General features: G+C 39.2%; 1 protein-coding gene across 1 annotated transcript in view; it reads left to right on the plus strand.

Moving 5' to 3' along the window:
* The window catches only part of LOC139735442 (WD repeat-containing protein 90-like), a 61917-nt gene that overhangs the window by 12397 nt on the left and 27133 nt on the right, over positions 1–22387 (plus strand). The window contains exons 6-20 of the mRNA XM_071646194.1: positions 65–194; positions 2138–2197; positions 3312–3470; positions 4856–4918; positions 5739–5918; positions 6592–6737; positions 7419–7476; positions 8903–9021; positions 9614–9775; positions 12084–12205; positions 12781–12897; positions 15291–15526; positions 16851–16990; positions 20424–20685; positions 21647–21814. Of these exons, the coding sequence (XP_071502295.1) occupies positions 65–194; positions 2138–2197; positions 3312–3470; positions 4856–4918; positions 5739–5918; positions 6592–6737; positions 7419–7476; positions 8903–9021; positions 9614–9775; positions 12084–12205; positions 12781–12897; positions 15291–15526; positions 16851–16990; positions 20424–20685; positions 21647–21814 (2122 nt within the window). The remainder of the gene's footprint in view (positions 1–64; positions 195–2137; positions 2198–3311; positions 3471–4855; positions 4919–5738; positions 5919–6591; positions 6738–7418; positions 7477–8902; positions 9022–9613; positions 9776–12083; positions 12206–12780; positions 12898–15290; positions 15527–16850; positions 16991–20423; positions 20686–21646; positions 21815–22387) is intronic.

Below are 22387 nucleotides of genomic sequence, written 5' to 3' on the forward strand. Positions count from 1 at the left end.
GATTGTTTATCGATTGTGTGACATGATTCAACTTGAAGTGACAGATTGTCGTTGCATTACTCAGGTTTCCATCGGCTGGGACCAAGGTCCCTTACGACTCTGTGCAGCTGAACAACTCTGGTCATGTGACAGGCGGTGGAAAGCAGGCCCCTGGACGAATGAGCCCAGAGAGGGTGTCCCCAAAACAGGTCTATGTGAGTAGTGGGGGTTGTTCCCAAAATTTGAAAGTTTATTAACTCAGTCACCCGATTTGGGGTATGTGAGTTCAAAATCAAGAACAATATTCAAAACAACACAAATGTTTGTGTAGAATGGCAAAAGTGGATTCAGCTTGACAAAATCTAAACTCATTTCACAATACAGAATTTGGTGACACTAAACTTACAAGTACGCGTAGCATAGGCAGAAACTATGGTAAAAACACAAACATATGCACAGAAAGGTGAAGTGTATGTAAATAGTGGGGTTGTTCTCCAAAACAAGTGTATGCAAGTAGTAGGTTGCTCTTTTTTTTTTTCTGACAAAAACAGGTCTATGTGAGTGGTAGGGGTTGTTCCAAAAACGGGTCAACATGAGTAGTGAGGTTTCTTCTGAAAAACAGGTCTATACGGAAGGGGGGGGGGGGGAAGAGGAGGAGGAGATGTTGCTCCCAAAGCAGGTCAGCTTGAAAGTGCTAGTCATTGGAGAACTTAATGCCCCAGTCACATAGACATCCCTAATCACCCTGGACTACCCTGTGTTGACGCTTGGACATCCTTGGACTTCCGTGTATGTCTGTGTAGATCCGGGGACATCCGGGAGGCCAACACGGCAACTTTTGGATGTCAAAAACAGCCGGCGTCATCCGGGGATTGCCGTGTTGGCAAAGCAATCTGGGATGGTCCGCTTGGCTGCCTTGTAGCTGCCGTGTTGATCGGTATAGATGCCGTGTTTGTCCGTGTAGACGCCGTGCTCTTCCGGCCTTATCCGTGTAGCTGCCGTGTTGATACCGTGTGTACAGTCATATCAACGCTCGTCGACACTCCATCGAGGTCGAAACTATCTCGGATCTCCCTGGATCACTTTGTAGATCTGGGGTGATCTGGGGTGATCTGGGGTGATCTGGGATGTCTATGTGACTGGGGCTTGAGAGTTTGCTTTCTGTCAGACTGAACATGTCCTTGTTGAGAAAGAGAGAGAGAAAGAAAAACTTATTTAACCCTAAAAAGACTGGGGGGGGGCCTAAAAGGCCCCCCCCTCGACATTTCGCGCGATTACTCAGCAACATGCAATGCTCTCGCCGCGATGCTCTATGACTTTTTTCTTTCGAGTTTCCCGCACATTTTGACACCAAATTTGTGACACCCGGGGGTACGGTTCTGAAGTTACATAACTTTTTGTACATGCACGTGAGACCGAAAATGGCTCAAAAATGTGATTTTGTGTACAAAGTCAATACAAATTGAGTTTTATCACATGGTTCATATAAATATGCTTATTTTTACTCTCAATGGCTAAAATCAATTTGTTTTAGTAGTATTATGCTTCAAAAAGGGTCTGCCACAAATTTTGCTGAAAAAACAACAAAAATAAAAGGTCGAAAAAACAATGAAATACATAAGAAATTCATAAAACAATAAAATAAATAAGAAATTAATTTTGATACCGAATTTTTTTCAAGTACATTTGCTAAGAATGCTACAAAGAATATCTAGACCAAAAATGAGCACTCTTGGAGCTTTATTTACTGATTTAGATAAAAAGTCTGATTTCTCGCATAAATTAGCATAATTAATCAAAATAAAATAAAAGAAGACTATTTTGGAAAATTTAAATATACGACCTTGTAGATTACATCGCACACTACCATTGTGTAAATTTCCGCGGCGATCGCGCGATCCACGGCCGAGATCTTAAGGGGGGGCCCTTTAGGCCCCCCCAGTCTTTCGAGCTACCAAAATAGCCCAGTCTTTTTAGGGTTAAGAATCAGTGAACATGATATTTGTCTTTCAACTGACAGTGTTGTCATATCATATCTGATTAAATAATCATTCTCCACAGAAGTAACATACGTGATGTAATGAATGATGCAGTTGCTGGCATTTCTCTGCAAAGTGCAAAAAATGAGCAAATGGTATTTTCTCTCTTTTTGTTGTAGGTTAACAGAGGAGACTCCCATACATCAAATATGTCGGTGACGACGGCAGCGAGCAAAAAGGTTTGACCAAGTCTTGTGTTCCACTCTCATCAGAGAGGCAGTCCTAGTACAAATGTGTTGTCACTTTGACTCCAAGGCGACTCTCAGCCTTGGTTTGGGCTTGCATCTGATTGACCAGTCCACAGAGATTAGACAAGACAAGGGCTGCTGTCATTATATAGAGCTCCTGAGGCTTGGTCACTCATGGACTGTGTTGTGTTACATTTGATAGATTGCATATTTACAGTGCAAGCACCCACATATTTTAACCAAGTACTATACTTTGCTTGACCAATGTGCTTGATTTTCCCCTTTTGTCATCTTTATTTAGCCAAAGGATCTAAGCATGTTTGTTTCACACAGTCCGTGCCATTTGGCTTCATTCCATAAACATGCTTTAGTGAATTTGGGATTGAATCACAGAAGGCACCCTAGCCCAGGAGTTTTGACCCAGCAATACCCTGTCATATCAATACTGTCTGGAAACGTGAGCATTGCAGTGATGTTTGAGTATGAACAGAGAGCACCTCCACATGCCACAATAGCAATCCCACTCCACTCTATCTATCTGTTTCTCTTTAAATTTCCCCTCTCTCCCTCTCTTTCTGTCTGTTTTGCCCTTTCCCTTTCGTTCTGTCTATCCCCATCTTCCCTGACTCTCCTGCCCCCACTTTGTCCGTCTGTATATCTTTCTTTCTCCCCTTCTCTCCCTCTCTGCCTCCCAGCTTCCCTTGTTTTCTTTATTCCCAGTTTGATGATGATGATGATGATGATGATAATGATGATGATGGTGATGAGGATGATTATGAGGATGATAATGATGATAATGATGATGATGATGATGATGATGATGATGATGGCTTCTTGTATAAGGCCAGTATCTGCCTATGAAGTACTCTCCTGGCCCTTCATTTAGAATGTCTCCAACTTCAAATGTTCAGTCAATATATGATGTTGAAATATTTAATTTCCATCATACTGAGTCTGTTTTTTTCTTTCTATCTCTTCTTCCTCCATTTTTCTTTCTTCATGTTTTCTCTCTGTGCTCCCCTACCTTCCCTCCATCCTCTCGCTCTGTTACTTTCTCTCTCTGTCCATCTCTTCTTCCATCCCCTTTCTCACTCCATCTCCACAGAAGAAACGTCCATCTAGACCGAAGGTGTCCACGGAGCTGCCCGCAGTCGGCGTGAATGGTGACGTATCCCTTCTGCAGGGTAGCCAGGGGGAGGTGCATGTGTTTGCTCAGCCGGAAGATGACATCACCATCCACAGGCACGACGATACCACAGGAATGGTACGTTGAATGCATGTAATCAAATGCACTTGAGTTTCTGACGCACATGTGTAATCTACAATGTATGCTGCCAGCTTGAACTGTTCACCCGATTATTGAATGTTGTGCTAGCTTTATGAATTAGAATGTTTTTTCTTGCCACCGGCTTTTTAGCCTATGGCAGATTTCTGAATTGTCATTTTCATGGCTCAGTTAGAAAGCAAAACATGAGTGGCTCCATAGTATTTGGATGATGCATATCACTGCTGAGAAGCTATGAATACATGAAGATGAGTTATTGTTTCCTGAAAATCAAGTGGATATGATACATAAGTGCCACAGTTGTGTCTGTATTTCAAATTTCTTTTTTTGATGAAATTGGAGGTCTAAGATAAAAGACATTGAAGTCGTTGTTACATGTAAAGGTCATAATATCCACATCATTGTCAATACTGTGAAAAATGTTGTGTTCAAGTACGCTTTCTGTACCAGCACTTTTTGGAAGGCATGTGACAAAACGTTTCTTTGTATTTAAGCAGTGATGAAGAGCATTTTCAGTCATGTTATTCCACATCTGTACTTTTTTCTTCTTTTTTTTTTTTTTTTTTTTTTGGGGGGGGGGGGGGTATACAAGTAGCAACAATATACTTTTTTTTCCAGACATTTTTCACATTTTTGTTTTCTTTTTCCAGAATTGTCATGTTTCATGACTCAGATAGAAAGCAACACAATGTGAATGGTTGAATTGTATTTGGGTGAGAATTTATGAAGAAATAAAGATAATGTGATATTTCATGAAAATCACTGGATATCATATGATAAAATAAGTGCTACAGGTGTGTTTTTATTTCAAATTTCTTCTCTTTTTTTTTCACCTTGCTTTATGAAATCAGAGAAGATTATATGCATTGAAATTCTCACGTTGAGGTGATGGTGCCCGCATTATTCTTTATACTCTCTTGAACGTTATGTTTATTGATGTTTTCTGTACCAGCACTTTGTTCAACACCTGTTACAAAACATGAATTCTTTGTTACATAAGCTGTGATAAATGGCATTATTTTTTTTTTAGGCACATTATGCAACTTTTCCTCCATTTTGTTATTATTTTGTTGTTATTCAAGCAGCAACAATCCATTTTTTTTTCCTTGCATGTTACATACTTCTTTTTTTTTGTTGTTGATGTAGGAGCAAAGATGATCAAAATCTGAATTTTGTTTACAATCATTTATGATTGAAATACCAGAAATGCTCAGAATATTCATCTTCCATTGAATTGCACGTCTTGTAAGCAGTCGTCAACATTTGACAAAGGCACAGTTTTATTGAATAATTTGGATTTTTTATTTAATAGATCAGTATGTGCCACCATATATCTAAACGAGATTTTTGTGTCTCCCCCTTAGACAATCTCCACCAAGGTATCAAAACCAGCAGTGAAGCAGCAGCATCGAGATGAGTTCTACAAGGTATGTCATGATTAAAGAAACAGCCATGGCCTCTTCAACGCTTTTGTCTTAAACATTGTATCAAATATCGCATAGCCTCCACTATCTTACTGGTGTTTGCAGTATTATCTGCTATTGTCTGCATGGATGAATTTTCTGGTCAACTAAGCTGCATACTTTTTACTCGATTTTTTTCTCTCTCTTTTGTATCAGAGATTTGCTGGTAGCTCTTTTCCTAAAACCTGTGGGTTAGATGTTTTTTTACATTTTGCCATGTGTTGGCCAAGATATTCCATAACCAGCCAGATTATTAGATTGCATGAAGAAATGTCTGGCAAATAATATTTTGACCTTGATGTTCAGTGGTAGATAATCGCTACCGTAAGATAATCTATCTGCTGTCTCCCATCTTATCAAAATTATATAGAGTAGTTTTTCAGGAAAGATTTTCAGGAAAGATTATTTAGGAACTTTCCACTCAATTATTTGCATGATAAAATGCTGCTAAATTGATTGGACTGATTGGGCTATATAAGCAGTAGTGTAAATACAGCAGCAGATATTTGTTTTGATTGGACAGTGGACTCTCATTATAACGAAGTCCTTGGGAACGGCAGTTTCCTTTCATTATATCGAAATTTCGTCATAACTGAACAAATAAACGATGGAAATACATTTAGAGCCAATAATGTTGTGGCCTGAATTTTTATTTCGTTGTTACCGGAATTTCGTTATAACTGTGTTCTTTATAACGGAAGTGCACTGTAGTATATCAACTTTCTTTAAAAAGAAATAGATGAATTACAGTATCCTTTATAAAATTCCAATCCGTCACTGACAGAGTCTACAGCCGGACCCCATCATCTCCCTGAAAAAGATTGTCGGATTTGGAGGATGCACCACGGGGGATGTTCTCTGGGATCACCATGGCAACCATGTCATCTACCCATGCCATGCTGTCATCGTTGCCATGGATGTCATCAGGGGTCAGCAGCGGTTCTTCATTGGTCACACCGACAAGGTATGGTGTCTTCAAATATTTAAAAAGCAAGAAAGCAGAGTTTTTATTTATTTATTTTTTTTTTTTAGTAAATCTTTTATTTAATGTGTGTATGGCTAATTAGATATTTCATTTGGTGTGTATGTGTGACCTAGCGAAATCGTCATATGAACACGTTTCGATATTTGCCAGGGACGGTCGGTCGATAGTACCCCTAAATGGAACTATGTTTCACGATATTGTGTTTGCAAGGTTCACAGATTTTGAGTATCTTTGGTAATCACATTGAGTCACTGGAATTACAGGACAGGCAGGATTTCCGAAAAGAAAAAAATTCTCAAACGATGAAGGATCAAAATGGTAGGAATAATGTTTTCAAGGGCAAAGACGATCAATATGACATGTGATTTTTTTTCAGTACTTCCTTGCAGATGATGCAAAGCTCAGGGTTAATCTGTTTTGAACATAAACTAACCTAAATAGGTGAAACTGAAGTGTAATATGGAAGTTTGTTTTTTCCTTGAAGTTGCTGATCAACATGACATGATTTCTGAAACTCTTGGAACTTGATAGATCTTTCTATGTCATAATCAAACCTCCAGCAATGATTAAAGATCTCAATATGAATTGCTCCCTGGTCTACCATTTATGTCACTGCACTGAGATGTGACTCCTTTCACATTTGATAACACAGGTGTCCTGCCTGGCCTTCAGCAGCAACGGGTCAGTGTTGGCGTCTGGACAGACTGGAGAGCAGGCAGTGGTCAGGGTGTGGCATTATCAGTCGGGGGACTGCCTGGCCATGATCAAGGCCCACACACACTCGGTGTTTTGTCTGAGGTCAGTCAAACATACTTTTTTATCAGGGTGAGGCACAAATTTAGCAGTCACACACTAGTGTATTGCTTCTTCAGAGAAAATGCAAAATAATTTGTGGGGGAAAATTCACCTGTGTTTGACTCACATTATTTAGCTTAGTAGGACAAAATCAAACAAATAAAGTTGCATCAATTTCAGTAAAGTTACCCCCCCCCCCCAAAAAAAAAAAAGAAGAAGAAAAGGAATGCAAGGAAGTAAAGTTCAGAATTGCACCTGTTTAAACAAACTAGTGATATTGGACACAGTCACACATGCAAAGTTAATAATATACATGTACATTCCAATGTCTAGAGGGATAGTTCCTTTTTTGTTTCATTGCTTCTAAGATATAATAAAAGAGGTGGTATTCAATGTCCCAGGCCTTTTTTTCATAAGGAGATTTACAGTCGTGACTTGCTGTTACCATGGCAATGACAAAAATACTCAGATCTGTGTGTTTATGTTGCCCTGTTGCTGCCATGTAAGTTGCAATTGTTCGAGAGTGATTTTCTGAAAGAGGATGCCTTGGTTCACACCTTTGAAAACACAAAGTTTCTGAAGCAAAGTAGATTATTCTAAACTTTACATGACAGACATAGTGGCATGGACTTAATAGTTATTTCATAGTGATTGTATTTCAAATTCTTTCATCCTATGTTCTAGTTTTTCTCGCAACGCCACAATGCTGTGTGGAGTGGGGAAAGACGGACATGGTAAAAATGTAAGTGATTTCTTGATGTAAGTAGAAATTCCAGCCTTCCTTTGTTGGTAATTGCCATAGATTTTGTGTCTGTGCTATGCCATCTCTTTTGATGTGCAAAAGTATTTTCCATTTTTTTTGTCTTATTTATTCAGTAAAAGTTTTCTTACGCAATCATATTTGTATAAGGAATCTCTCGTCATTAAACATACAAATTTGGTCTTCATATATCTAAGCACACATTTAATGTGTACGGATACAAGAAATTACAAACACAGTAGGATACCACTAGGTTTGAGATTACCGGTAGCAGCTGTTGTGTCCTTAAAGTAGCTACAAAAATAAATCTGACAAGATAAGGAGTTGTTTTGTGCAAGATTACTTTGCGCCCTTGTTCAGGAGGTAAATTTCAAACCAACCAAGTACTAGCTCTTGGATGCCTTAACCCTAACTTACCTGGGCTATTTAGCAAGCTTGAATTCCTTGGGGAGGGGGGGGGGGGCATTATGGCCCCCCCTTCAGATCTCGGCCGTTGATCGCGCGATCGCAGCAAAATTTTGCATGAACATAAAGCCGGATGTAATCTACAAGACTGTTCAGTTAAATTTTCAAAAATTGTGCATTTTCTATTTTAAAATAATTAATTATGCAAATATATGCAAAAAACCTCATTTTCGTCTGTAATTGGCTTATAAAAGCTTATGGAATGCTGATTTTTGTGTAAATATTCCTAGTGACATTCCGAACATTTGTGCATAAAAAAAAATTCAGTATCAAAATTAATTTCTGATGTTTTTTATTGTTTTATCATTTTTTTATGTATTTCTCTGTTTTTTCGAACTTTTGTTTTTGTTGCTTTTTTCAGCAGAATTTGTCATTCACATCTTTAGAAGCATAATTATACTAAAATAAATTTTATTTCAGCAGTTAAAATTAATAATATTAATCCTTATATGAATTAATTGAAAGAACACAATTTGTATTGACTTTGTCCACAAAATCACGTTTTTGAGCAATTTTGGGGTTGACGAAAGGGCGTGGCTTCGGAACGGTATGCCTGGGCGCGACAAATTTGGTCTCAAAAGTTGCGCGAGACTTGAAAATAAAAAGTCAGCGAGCGGCGCGGTCAAAAAAATTTGCGCGGCGGAATGGTCGCGGAATTCGTCGATGGGGGGGGGGGGCATTATGGCCATTATGCCCCCGCCCCCGGTAAGTTACGGTTAAGCACCAAATCATTAGACTTGTTAAGATTTTCAGTGCTTACAAAGAATCACAGCAGAGGCTCAAACAAGATTTGAAGAATAAATATCAGTTCTTCCAAATTTGCTTCTACACATAGCGTATATAGTCAAGCACATCACCATAGTGATCTCGTGCCTACTGTCCCCATGGTTCAATCTTTGGAGGCAGTATTTGTATGATGTATCCAAAAAATTCTTCTTGTGAGATGGTGGTTGTTTGGAATACATCCCGCGTTGGTAGGCGTGGCGATGTACCCCTCGTTTCCAAGGCGCACACAGACGTGGACATCACACGGATGAGAGTGGCTCCGTTCGATGAGACAAAGTGAGTTGAAAGAAACGTTGCCAACCGCCCTTATCTTAATTATGTGCACAACAGTGAGTGAATATCTATGCTTATACACTTATAGTTTAGTTTTCTTTGTTCATTTTCATTGTTTCATACTTGTATTCTACATTTTACAAGTAAAGTATAAACATATCAAAAATCGAATCTGCAAATTGTCACATACAACATAATATTCATGTCAAAATATAGGAATTTCCATTGAAGCAGTGCTCGTAAAGTAAGGTGCTGATTCTCAGAAGCTAATATAAACTGAATTCTTTCATGAAATTTCCAATTGCAAAGAATGACAAATTAAGAAGTGGGAAAATGCATATTCATAAATCAAAGAATGCAACAAAATGAACGTCCATATGATTGGACTGCAAAAGAGCAGCGTGATGACATGAGCAAGACACTAGAGTGTAGTTCTGTGCCTTCTGTATGTAATAAAATATTCTTTCTTTAGTAAGCATCTGTATGTCTCAATAGTAGATAATACTTCTTCTGCTAGAGCGGCTAGAGAATGGATTTAATGCTAGAACAGACTCTTTATATTGCTTTGTTTCACACACTTTCTCTTGGTGTTAAGAATGCTGTCCTGCGGGAGGGACAATGTACGGGTGTGGCGGGTGCGCAACGGCACCCTGCGGTCAGCACCAGTCAACCTCGGACAGACTTCTGTGGCGGAGTTCACCGACGTCAGCTTCGAGGTTCCGACTTCTCCCGGCATGGAGCCGGCAGACAAGATTGCGTAAGCAAAGATCCATAGCAACATTCTTTTAGATGATTGAGTTAGATGAATCTGGTACGGAGACTAGCGTACCTGTGTGAAATACAATTTATATATCATCTGTTAATATAAGTTCAAGGTGATATTGGGTCTGAGTTTTGTTATTGTTCTGCTGATGACTCTTCAAAAATAAGACATACAGTTCGACCTCGATTATCCGGCCTCCTTTTATCCGGAAATCTCTATTATCCGGACGCGTTCACGCAGTGAAGGACTTTTGTTTTTTGTCATAAATTGAGAGAAAACAGTGACTTTAAACTCAATTAAAATTTCTACAAAACTCACACGATTTACCTACAATAATTCCCGACAGAACTAACATAAATTCACAGCACATTATCATCGTAAAAGTAAGTCATGGTCTATAAATTAACCATAAGAACATGGATGGAAAACTTGTCAGTAAATCACGGCGCCGTCGAGGCCATATCGCGATCGGTCAGCTTGGACGGCAGCTACATTAACATTGTGTCTCCCATATCCGGCCAATTCGCTTATCCGGATGAGCGCCAGTCCCGACATGGCCGGATAATTGAGGTCGAACTGTACATGTATAGCATGGGTTTTGGCACCATGTTAGATGTTTAAAAGTGAAGGTGATTTGTCAAATAACAGATATAGATAAAGTTTTTGCATGCTGTGTGCATTAAAAGCTTTTTCACTGGCATCAAATATTGTGATGCAGATATAGAATTGGTTTTATTTTTATTTATTTATTTTATTTATTCAGTCTTTTTTCAACAGGGTAGCCCCATCAGTAGGCAAGTACTGTTCTTACTGGGGGCCCTGCACAAACAAACATTACAGTTGACAAGACAGAGACATATACATCAAATACAACACACTGTATGTTGACAGGTACAATTCTTCCACTGAGTCCCCTACATACAGTCACACAATAACTATACACTGACAATTACACGCTTACTAGTCAAACAAGCAATAATAACATGGTGATGGGCCTACGTAACTATCATAACCAAACAATTAACCATAAATTTCATTAAGAATTAAGACTTTCACTGAGAGTGATAAATACCCCCACCCAAAGCGGGAAGAAATGAACCCAACCAGCAACCATCTTATTATATTCTTACTAATAACAAACTTATGAACATAATAATATGTTACTCAACATAGAATAAGAATACGAATACAATGCCCACTGGCATTCACATATACAGCTGTATATCATATCTCTTGTCTAATGCCCAAAATCTGAGAAAAATAAATATATCAGTAATTTCTGTGTTTGTCAGTGAAAACGCTGTTGCCATGGTAACACAATGTATAACATGAAACAAAAATCTACACAACTATGATATCATAGATCATATCATATCACAAATTTCAAATCAAATACTAAAAAACTAAAAAAAAACAGTATTCTATAATTTTCATTCAAATGATGTTGTTAACATGGCAACGCACTTTTCAACTACTTAACATAACAAAAATTTAAACATCTAAATCATATAAGGATTACATATGCCAAATTTCAAACCAAATACTCCAAATCCATATTTTTTAACATGATTTTTCATTCAAAATGTACTGTTACCATGGCAACACATTGTGCAACAGTTAAACAGAAAACCTATCTCATCCACTGGCAATTTGAATGACCTTCAAAACAGAGAAAGGAAAAAAAAGAGAGAAAAGAAGAGAAAAGAAAAGAAAAGAAAAGAAAAGAAAAACAAACAAACAAACAAAACAAAACAAAACCTGTCACCACAGCACATACTCTCCGACAACTACCAAAGGTGGGTCTGCATTCCTACAAACTTGTACATATATACCATAGAAAACACATGTGTGTATATAACTTCAAGTCATTACCAAAACAATATTGCTTGTGAAAAAAAAGAAGACAAAAAAAAACCATATAGGTTTTAGAATTATAATGGCAGCATTTTAGAATATTCAATGTTCTGACTCATATTCATAACAAACAATGTCTGCAGGAGAGACCGAGATGATCATAGATGATCATAGCTTAATGACTGCCATCATTGTTACATAATTATACTAATCCGTTCACAAATAGATACATGTTTTCAGCAATGACTTTTTTTGTGTCAACTGCCTCACAGAATCAGGTGAGCCCTTAAATATTGATATGCAAGCTGTAGCCATTCCCAAATGACTTGTGTTCTGAATAACTAATTCAAGATTACTGATTAGACGCAGCAGAAAGCATAACGTATTGTGATGATAGCTGTATGTTCTTCGTTATGGATCATGTTCTGCGCCTTCTTTCCTCTGAAAGCTATGCGTGCACGAGGTCGGGTCACATCTTTGAGATCGACTACGCCCGAGTGACTGTGGCCCACATTAGGAGGCTTCTGCCTGTCGGCAAGCATGTCAAGGAGAGGGCGACATTCCGCACAGGTTCGTTTGTTTGTCCGTTTTCATTTCCAATCTAACAAGATGGCTGGATAGCCCATATTCAGCTGCACTAGTTGCAGGGCTCGACATTAGCTGTAGTGGAGTTGCCTGGGGCCACTAAAAACCGATGTCGAGTCACCATTATACTTCCAAAAATGTTATCATTCAGTGGCGCGATCAGCCATCTAAAATTCATTTTGTATTTCCTATTATTTGGGGTCTCCACATTTCTCTTTTAGGCCACGAAAATTTAAAATTCACAAATTTTAGTTGCCCAAATAAGCTACGGGAGAAAAAAGTTGTAGTCAAAGTTTAGGATCGAATTAAACCGAGTGATATTTTAATTCAGGAACTCTTGTGGGATTCAGCTTTATTAAATCAAGCAGAGTACTTCTGATAAGTACTTCTTCACTTGCAAAACGCAGTGAATGTCAGTTCCGTTTACAGCTCGAACGTGTGTATTCCACAGTGTAGTATTGTGTATGGGGGATTATCAGCTGAATGAAATAAAAAATGTATGTCAGTCAGGTCTAGTTCAGTCATTATATCTGAAATGTTTTCCGTCTCCCTGTCAATAGGCACTGGTATAGCCATCAATGCCATGTGTGTCAACAGTGCACTGTGCGTGACCGGTTCGGATGACGGATTCCTGAGGCTCTGGCCGCTGGATTTCTCCAGTGTCTTCATGGAAGCAGGTAGGCGATCAGTGAAAATAATTATGTATGAGAGAGTAGGTGTAATACACCTCTCCCATACACTGACTCTTCACAGAGGTACAGTGTAAGGTTGTGATAGTGTGTATTGGAAAGGTGTTGAGATACACGGATGTGATGCATATTGAAGTAGTTGAAACATACACCAAAGCATACACCGAGACTATACTCACTGTTACCTTTATGAATACATTCAGTAGTTTGCTCCAGACTCTATGATACATTACACCACAAACTACATTAACCACTCTTCATATGTACATAGATAGACACAGCGGCCCATATTCAGGAAGGTGGTGGTGTAAATTTAGTCCATGAATTTATGCATATTTCTTTTGCGTGATTGTGTGTGACAGATCACATAAGCCAACAGACATCCAGTGTTATAAAATGGGTTCAAGAATGTAGCCAATTGGAAGCGCTGAAATGAGTCACGTGTGCGTGCATTATTTTCTTCAGGTATGCACTAAGAAGAGTCTCTCTTCCACCTCCCTGGCCTGACGTACGTCACAATGTTTTACACTAGCAGTGCGCACTTAATCAGTTGTTACAAGTGCGTCACGCGCTACTATACGCGCTGTCAATCCTGTAAACAACTTCTAGTTCGGGCCGCGGGCTGCCACAACAGCCGGCGGCCTTTCTTGTGCATAACAGTATGTGGCGTACGTATACTCTTATACGTACGTACAGTACTTATGTGCGGGATTTCCGAGTGCGACGTGCGTAAATGCTTGGGACGAACATCTTCGGACATCTTGACTTTTGAGCGAGTGCTACATGTAGCTGACTGGTATTGACCCACAAAGGTACGTGAATAATGCTGTTAGTTTTCGACCCATTTTATAAAACAAATGATGCACAGGATTATTTCGTGGCGTTAGTGAAGGTGCGGCGCGCTCGAGAGTATTGACAATGGTGCGACATGCACGAGGCGCATTCACTAACACACTCTATCCTGTGCATCATTAGTATAATAACGGCATGTTGATACACGTGTGTGTAAGGTACGTCTTTTTCACATGTATTTTAGTCCATGCTTATGACTTAAACCACCTTTGTGAATACTGTTAAACGAGGAATGTTCGCGTGCATTTTAATTTCGCAAATTTCGCGAGCGCCAAGATTCGCGATATTAAAATGCACGCAAAACTTCTTGTCTACACTATATGCTTTGAATGCCAGTGGCAGTTCGCGAAAGTTTCATGCCGCAAAAAAGGCCATCAGCCCCAATTCGCGAAAAATTCATGCCACAAATATTTATTATGTTTTAAATTATGTCATCAGACATCCATTAACCCTAATCAGGCTGGGCTTTTTTGGCTATGCTATATCTGGGGGGGGCGGATTCCGCCCCCCCTTCAGATCTCGCCTATGGAACGCGTGATCGCGCCGAAAATCGGCACACACGACGCCCGCAACGTATACTGTCAAAATGTATGGTTGCTTTCTCTGAAATTTTTTTCTTATATTTTATATTAATTAATTATTGTAATTTATGCATAAAATCAATTTTGGGCTCTAAATCACTTATTAATGCTCTAATTAAGCTAATTTCCTTTTTAAAATGTTTCTTGTATCATTCTCCTGAGACATAGGATAAAAAAAAAATCTGTATCGAAATTAATTTCTTATGTATTTGATTGTTTTTTGAATTTCTTATGTATTTCTTTGTTTTTCGACCTTTTGTTTTTGTTTGTTTTTTGGCCAAAATTTGTCACAGACATTTTTCAAAGCTTTATTATGCTGAAATAAATTGATTTCGTCCATTCTAAGTCAAGATATGAATTTTTATGTGAATTAATTGAAAAAACACAATTTGCATTGGATTTGTACACAAAATCACGTTTTGGAGCAATTTTGGGGTTGACAAATTTTTTTCGAACGGGCGTCGCGTCAAAACGGTACGTGCGGGCGCAACAATTTTGGTCTCAAAAGTTGTGCGATACTTGAAAGAAAATAGTCATGAAACATCGCGGCAGGAGCTTATCGTGCTGCGAAGATATTGCGCGAAACGTTGAGGGGGGGCGGAATCCTGATTAGGGTTAATGAATGCCCACTGACACATGCATGTGCAGGGTAAGCCTTATTTCACACAAGTTTAGTCCATGGACTAAATCTAAACCATGGACATGATTTAAACAACCTTTATGAATACTGGCCCGAGAGTGTAGTGCTATCTATGGCAGTGCATATACAGTACAGCTGTAGTTGGAGTGGTAAAGAAATAAGCTGCTTGTGTCTATTTGTTCTTGTTGAGAATTAAAAAAGGATATTCATAAGACAGAAGTAGGCTCTATGGTAAGGCAAAATCAGCATTTTGAGCAAAGTGAGGAAGACACTGTGAATATTTCAACAATCATTTGTATCTCTTGCAGAGCACGAAGGTCCCGTCACAGCTGTGTCCGTCTCGCCGGACGGCCTGCGCGTGCTCGCCGGGACAGCCTCCGGTAACGTTGGAGTGCTGGATGTCTCCACGCGCAAGTACACCACATTGATGCGGTCCCACGTGGCCAACGTGGTTGCCATGGCGCTGGATCCTCTGCGGCGACAGATGGCGACGGCATCCAATGACCACACCATCAGGATATGGGACCTGGACACACTGCAGCAGGTAACCTAAAGGATGATGTGTCTTTTGTCTGGGAGGAAAAGAGAAAACAATTGGAGCAAGCACCTAGTGTATGCTAAATAGATATGTTTAGATTGGTTTTACAACTGGAGTATGAAAGCTTGTGTTAGGTAGATATATTTTTTAAAAGTGTGTGTTGAATAGATATATGTTTAAAAGTGTGCCTTGAATATATGAATGTATGTTTATTTTCCATTATTGCTGGAGTTTGAAAGCTTGTCTTAGACATAGATATGTTTGAAAGTGTGTGTTAAATAGATAATTATTTAGTTCTCTTTACTGCTGGAGTGCTGAAGCTTGTGTTAAATAGATATGTATGTGTTTGGAAGGGAGTTTTTTATAGATATATTTAGATATCTTTACTATTGGAGTTGTGTTAGAAAGAGTGTTTTAAGTAGATGTACAGTTGAACCTCTTGTATCCGGACAAGTCGGGACCGGGGCTCATCCAGATAAGGGATTTGGCCGGATACGGGAGACTCAATGCTTTATACATGTACATAATACATACACATACTGTACTGATGTAGCCCATTGTAGTACCACATGTAGTAATGTGTATACTGCAACCTTTTCATTGTTACACTCAGAAACAGACCCCAAAATAGAGGTTCGTGTTTGCAAGAATGAAATCATTTTCTTTAATAAATTCTTGGGATGATTTACCTAAATAATTATTAAGAAATGTATCAAGTATTATGTGATTCATGTGTGTTTGTGTAGTAGTTCTCAAGGAGTTGGGAATCCCCCTTTCCTCCCGTAATTATTTAAAAAAAATCACGGCGAGATTGCGTCCGCATAATAGAGAGATCCGGATAAAGGGAGGCCGGATAAGAGAGGTTCAACTGTATTCTGATTCCCTTACTGTCAGAGTTTGAAAGTTTGTTTGGGTTGTTTGTATCTATGATTGCCCCTTTCTCTCCCCATCCCTGCTCCTTTCCCTCACTCTTCCCCCATTCCCCCCCCCCCCCCCACACACACACGCACAAAAGATAACTATAAAAGGATATGCCACTTCAAACTTGAAAGATTTGCCTTTGATGACTGTTACTGAGATTGATGGTTTACAGCTCGGTGTAACCTGTGGCCCAAATATTATTAGTTTCTCCTTCTGGAATGTGAGTCATGATGCTCTGTCCAAAAATGAAAATGTTATTTCTGCATGTAGAAGCATATCATACTTATTCCATGACCCTGTAGAGATATGTGTTATGATTATCATTGCTATCGAAGCTCTGTTTCCCATTCCCACAGTTAGTGAAAGAAAATGTGAGATTTTCTCACTGTTATGTGTTTCTGCTTTCCAGTTGTATGACTTCCATGCCCCCAATGAGTTGCCATGTGTGTTGGCCTACCACCCCTCTCTGTACTGCTTTGCGTGCGGCTTCGATAATGGCTTTGTCCGGATCTTCAGTGTTTCTTCAACAAGCCTGGTAGCCGAGATGAAGTAAGGGTTTGTTTGTTTGTTTGTTTGTTTGTTTGTTTGTTTTTTGCTTTTGTTTCTTTTTATGCCTCCGCCACGAAGTGGTGCCGGAGGCATTATGTTTTCGGGTTGTCCGTCCGTCCGTCCGTCCGTACGTCTGTACGTCCGTCCGTCCGTACGTCTGTACGTCCGTACGTCCGTACGTCCGTCCGCTTTCGTTTACGCGATAACTTGAGTAATATTTACTGGAATTTTACCAAACTTGGTCCAAGTATGAATTATGATGGGGCAATGATTTGATTAGATTTTGGGTGAAATCGGCTAAAGGTCAAAAGGTCAAAGGTCACGGTCAAATCATGAAATTGCATCCGTTTACGCGATAACCCAAGACTGGATGGAGCAAATTTCACCAAACTTTGTTGGAGGATGATGTATGATAGGACAATTACTTGATAAGTTTTTGAGTGAAATCGGACAGAGGTCAAAGGTCAAAGATCAAGGTCAAATCCTAAAATTTATCTGTTTACATGATAACTCAAAACTGGATGAAGCAGCTTTCACCAAACTTGGTCCAAGGATGATGTATGATGGGACAATTAGTTGAGTAGATTTTAGTGACATTGGCAAGAGGTCAAAGGTCAAAAGGTCAAGGTCAAATGCTAAAAATGTTGCTATTTCCCCCATATCTATGCAATGCCCGCAGTTATTTTCTTGAAACTTAGTGTAGACATGTACTACTGCGTAAAGATTCCCCAGAGAGAGTTTCATGTCATAAGGTCAAAGGTCAAAGGTTAGGTGAAAATGTTGCAATATCACTTTTCTCGCAAATGGTTCAATGTATCTTCATGGAACTTGGTACATATGCATGTACTGACTGGCAGAGATTATCTAGGAAATTTAGGGGTCATGGGTCAATCGTCAGGGGGTCAAAGGTCAAGGTCAACTCCTCGAAATGTTACTATTTCCCTCATACACTAGTTTATGCAATGATTGCATTATTAGTTTTAAAATTCAATATATGTACATGTATTACTTAATTGAGATTCTCTTGGAAATTTCCAGCCAGAAGGTCAAAGGTCAAAGGTTAAGGGTCAAAGGTCAGGTTTAAATGAAAAAAAAAGATATATTTTGTACTGTAATTACACTCTTTCTTCATACCTTTGAAATCATACTCAATGCATAAACTGATAAGGTCGGTCAGAAGTTGAGTAAAAATTTTCAATTCCCCAAATATGTGTACCTGCACTCTTTAATAGACAATTAGAGCAAACCCAGATCATGGAAAGTGAACATTCAAGATATTTCTGACAAACCTGTCATTTCAATATTTTGCCAGTTATGTGAAACTGTCATCACACATTGTGAAGACATTGTACTATACACCTATTGGGAGAATCATGCATTATGGCGGAGGCATCAGTCGCCATAGCGACATTTCTAGTTTTTTTTTGGTTTGTTTGTTTGATTGTTTTTTGGTAGAGAAGGGTCTTTATGGTAGAGCATTTCCTTTCGATGTACTCCTGTGTAGATCTTATTCTACTTGAGCGTTTTCTCTATCAATACCAAAGATGTTTATTGTCCCCGCCGAACGAGTTCGAGCAGGGGACTATGAAACGGGCTCCGTACGTGTGTGTGTCCGTGTGTCCGTCCGTGTGTCTGTCCGTCCTAACGAGAGTATGCTTGTGTGGCTAGGAGAACAATAGTGCACAATAGATGGCCTTTATTCCGTCAGGCTTGTGTGGCTAAAATTTTCGCTTGTGTGTCTATTTTAACAAAAGGGAGAACAAAGGGGTAGACACACAAGTATATCACCGTAAGGTCATCCGTCCGTCCGTCCGTCCATCCGTCCGTGTGTCCGTCCGTGTGTGCGTCCGTGTGTGATCAAATCTTCAATTTGCTACTTCTCTGTCATTTATGAGCCAATTTTGATTCTGTTTGCTTTATATGATAGCACTACATGGGAACTTTGAAACTTCTACACAGAATTTCAGTTGTGACCTTTGACCTTGACCTTTGACCTGTATTGTACATTTTGCTACAAAATGCTACTCCTTCGCCATTTCTAACCCGATTTCGATTCCGTTTGCTTTATGTGATGGCACTAGGTGAGGGCTTCAACACTTCTACACAGAATTTTGACCTTTGACTTCTTTGACCTTTGACCTTGATTTTTTGACCTGTATTGTACATTTTGCTACAAAATGCTACTCCTTCGCCATTTCTAACCCGATTTCGATTCCGTTTGCTTTATGTGATGGCACTAGGCGAGGGCTTCAAAACTTCTACACAGAATTTTGACCTTTGACTTCTTTGACCTTTGACCTTGATTTTTTACCTATATTGTACATTGGCTACAAAATGCTACTCCTTCGCCATTTCTAACCGGATTTCGATTCCGTTTGCTTTATGTGATGGCACTAGGTGAGGGCTTCAAAACTTCTACACAGAATGTTGACCTTTGACTTCTTTGACCTTTGACCTTGATCTTTTGACCTATATAGTACATTTTGATACTAAATGCTACTTCCGGCGGGGACATATTTTACGCACCGCGTAATTTCTACTTTTCCTTGTTTTATCTTTTAATTCTAATGTATTCTGTTGGTTTGAAGTCTGTATTTCCTGTGGTGTATGTCCTTGTTGATAAATTTCATCCTTTCTGCTTCATCCTTTACACTGTGGAATTTAGTATGTTTACTCTGTATAGCTGTAACTTTGTACATTTACAGTCTTTATCTTGGTATTTCTCCATGTTTCCAAAGAGAGTATAATTTCTAACCAATATGAAAGAATTCATTTGTATTAAGAAATGAATACCATTGTTTATATCTGATAAATATTTTAGTTTCTTTGCTTGGGATGGTCACTAACTTCCTGAGGTTATAATTGATAAACCATAATTAAAATGCAGAGGTTTGCCCATAGCAGTAACTTGCAAAGTTAAACTTAGTTCTGAATTCGCGAAAGAACAAATATTGGTTTCATTGCAGATTTACATACTGTAAACGTGAAATATTTTCTGCGGTGGGACTTTTATGCTTTTCACACTTTGTAATACAGTGCCTTCCCATTACAAGGAACGTGGTTATAATAAAATTCTTGATACAATGAAGTAAAAATTCAGGTCCTAAGATTATCATATATAGATCTTTATATACTTCACCGTTTGGCCATAATGAAATTTTGATATAAGGAAAGAAAACTGCTAGTGCTGAGGGCTTTGTAATAATGAGAGTTGCCTGTTCCAGTGCAAAGGTAAAAATGAGCTAATCAATTGTTACTTGCTTCACAATTATGAGTCTGCAGGATTTGCAGACAGTTAGCAATATTAAAGAACATGAAAAATACATTTTAGGCGCTTAAGCGCAAAGTATTAATCATGCAAAGATCTCCTCTGGTGTAGAGTGACATTTGTGATATTTTTTATGTAATGAGAATCTCTTGTTTACCTCCACAGCGACACCAAAGGCAAAATCACGGGACTCCTGTACTCTCCAGACGACAGACATCTGTACAGCGCCTCCTCCTCGGGCACTTTGGCGCTCTACGACGTGTCGGACGACAGCTACGCCACGAAGCGGATCCTGGGTAGCACGGTCGCCAAGGGCGACGGCTATGGACCCAGAGCTCTCTCGCTGAGTCCGGACGGGCGGTGGCTGGCCTTCGTGGGGCCGTCGGAGTTCACGGTGACGGTGGCGGATGGGAGGACACTGGATGAGGTGAGATTTCGTTCATTGCAGAGTTTAGTGTGCGAGCCACCACTTTCAGGATTTATGCATAATTTCAGTCATGGTTCCGCTGCAAATGCAGCTCTCATGGTTATTCAATCTAGCAACAACCATGGAATAGGTGTTATATGCAAATCTCTTGTACAGTTTTTGATATTGGGCAGTGAATTGCACAAGCAGCTTGGAAAATGGTTTTGCATGGAAGTAAAGCATTCATAGCCTACAGAAAAGTTTTCCATTTTTTAGTATAAATATATATCAGTAGGTCTGGCTTTCATTTCAAGTGAAAATGATCGAATTCCCAGGTACTTGCTTTCTTAACAATTTAGCAATCCATCCAAATAAAACCTAGTGCAAGGAAGGTAAGCTCTCAACACACTTGCGACGAACTTGTTATTTCAATTTTTTGCCATTTACATGAATGTGTCTTCTCACATAGTCAAGACATACTCAATACCTATTTGGGGAACCATGTGATATGGCGGAGGTAAACCATTTGCCATAGCGACATTTCCAGTTTAGAAATGATATTTTCACACGTTGTTGTTTCCGCATGTTTTGTATATTTGTGATTCAAAGATGATTAGCTAAATGTGTGAAAACTAAACCACTGCTAACATTTCAGCTTGTGCAGTCTTTAGGTTGTATTGTACATCACTGACATGATGATGATGATGATGATGATGATCCACAGCATTTGTAAAGTGCATTATATATCTATTATTAGAAACATTCAAAGGCGCAGACTCCTGCAAGAAAGTTAGCAATTAAATGCCTGGTGAAAAATGTGAGTCTGGAGTGAAGCTTTAAAGTGCTCCAGTTTGTCATGAATGGTAAGTTTAACCCGTTACCTATGGGAACCTGGTGGCATGTGTATTAAGTCTATGGGGATTTCAGAATTCAGTATGGAATGGGTTAACTCATTTTTTTTTTTCCTCAAACTGCTTCCCAGGTGTTGAAGATTGACATCTCCTCGATCACAGCGGACAGAGAGACCGCCGCCCTGGACATGGCCAGACGAGTCCACTTTGCTCCGGCCAAGACCAGGCAGCTCCTGGTGGCCACGTCGCAGAACAACCTCCTCCGACTGGACGCCGGCAGCGGGAGGCTCATCAATAAGGTGGGTTGGGGATGGCAGGAAGGACGCAGGGCTTGAGGGTGTGTTTGTGGAGTATTGACCAGCGTGTGTTGATTTTCATTTCCTGTACATTTATAATCAGAAGGTTGTACTGTTGCCATTCATATCAGCCGAACTGCCAGCTAGCTCCCTTTGTCTGTGTCAAAATAAGAAAATTATTATGCTTTTTGATGTGAAAAAATATGTTTTTTTGTCTTAAATTTTTATAAAGCATGCATGACACATGCAATTTTTCTGTATGTTAGCGAAAATGTGTTTTTTATCTTCAAATTGTCTATATGTCTTTGCCAAAAGTAATGAAATGATTTAGCTCTTTGGAGTGATTTTTTTTTTCTCAAGTTGTATCAAGCATACATGACCTAAGCAATTTTCCTGTATTTTAGCTGAGACGTGATTTTTGTATTTGAAACGGGTACAATATGATTTTTACTATGCATCAGTTTGTTATTGATACGCTGATATTTTTCGAGCCCTGTATCATTGTCCAGGAAGTTGTGTCGTGAGAAAGCAGTCACTATCACTTTAACACCTCAAATATAAAGGTATAATGGGCCG

Source organism: Diadema antillarum, unplaced genomic scaffold (assembly GCF_040938485.1).
Source record: "Diadema antillarum isolate AM-2024a unplaced genomic scaffold, OU_Dant_1.0 seq00000578_RagTag, whole genome shotgun sequence".
Classification (NCBI taxonomy): domain Eukaryota; kingdom Metazoa; phylum Echinodermata; class Echinoidea; order Diadematoida; family Diadematidae; genus Diadema; species Diadema antillarum.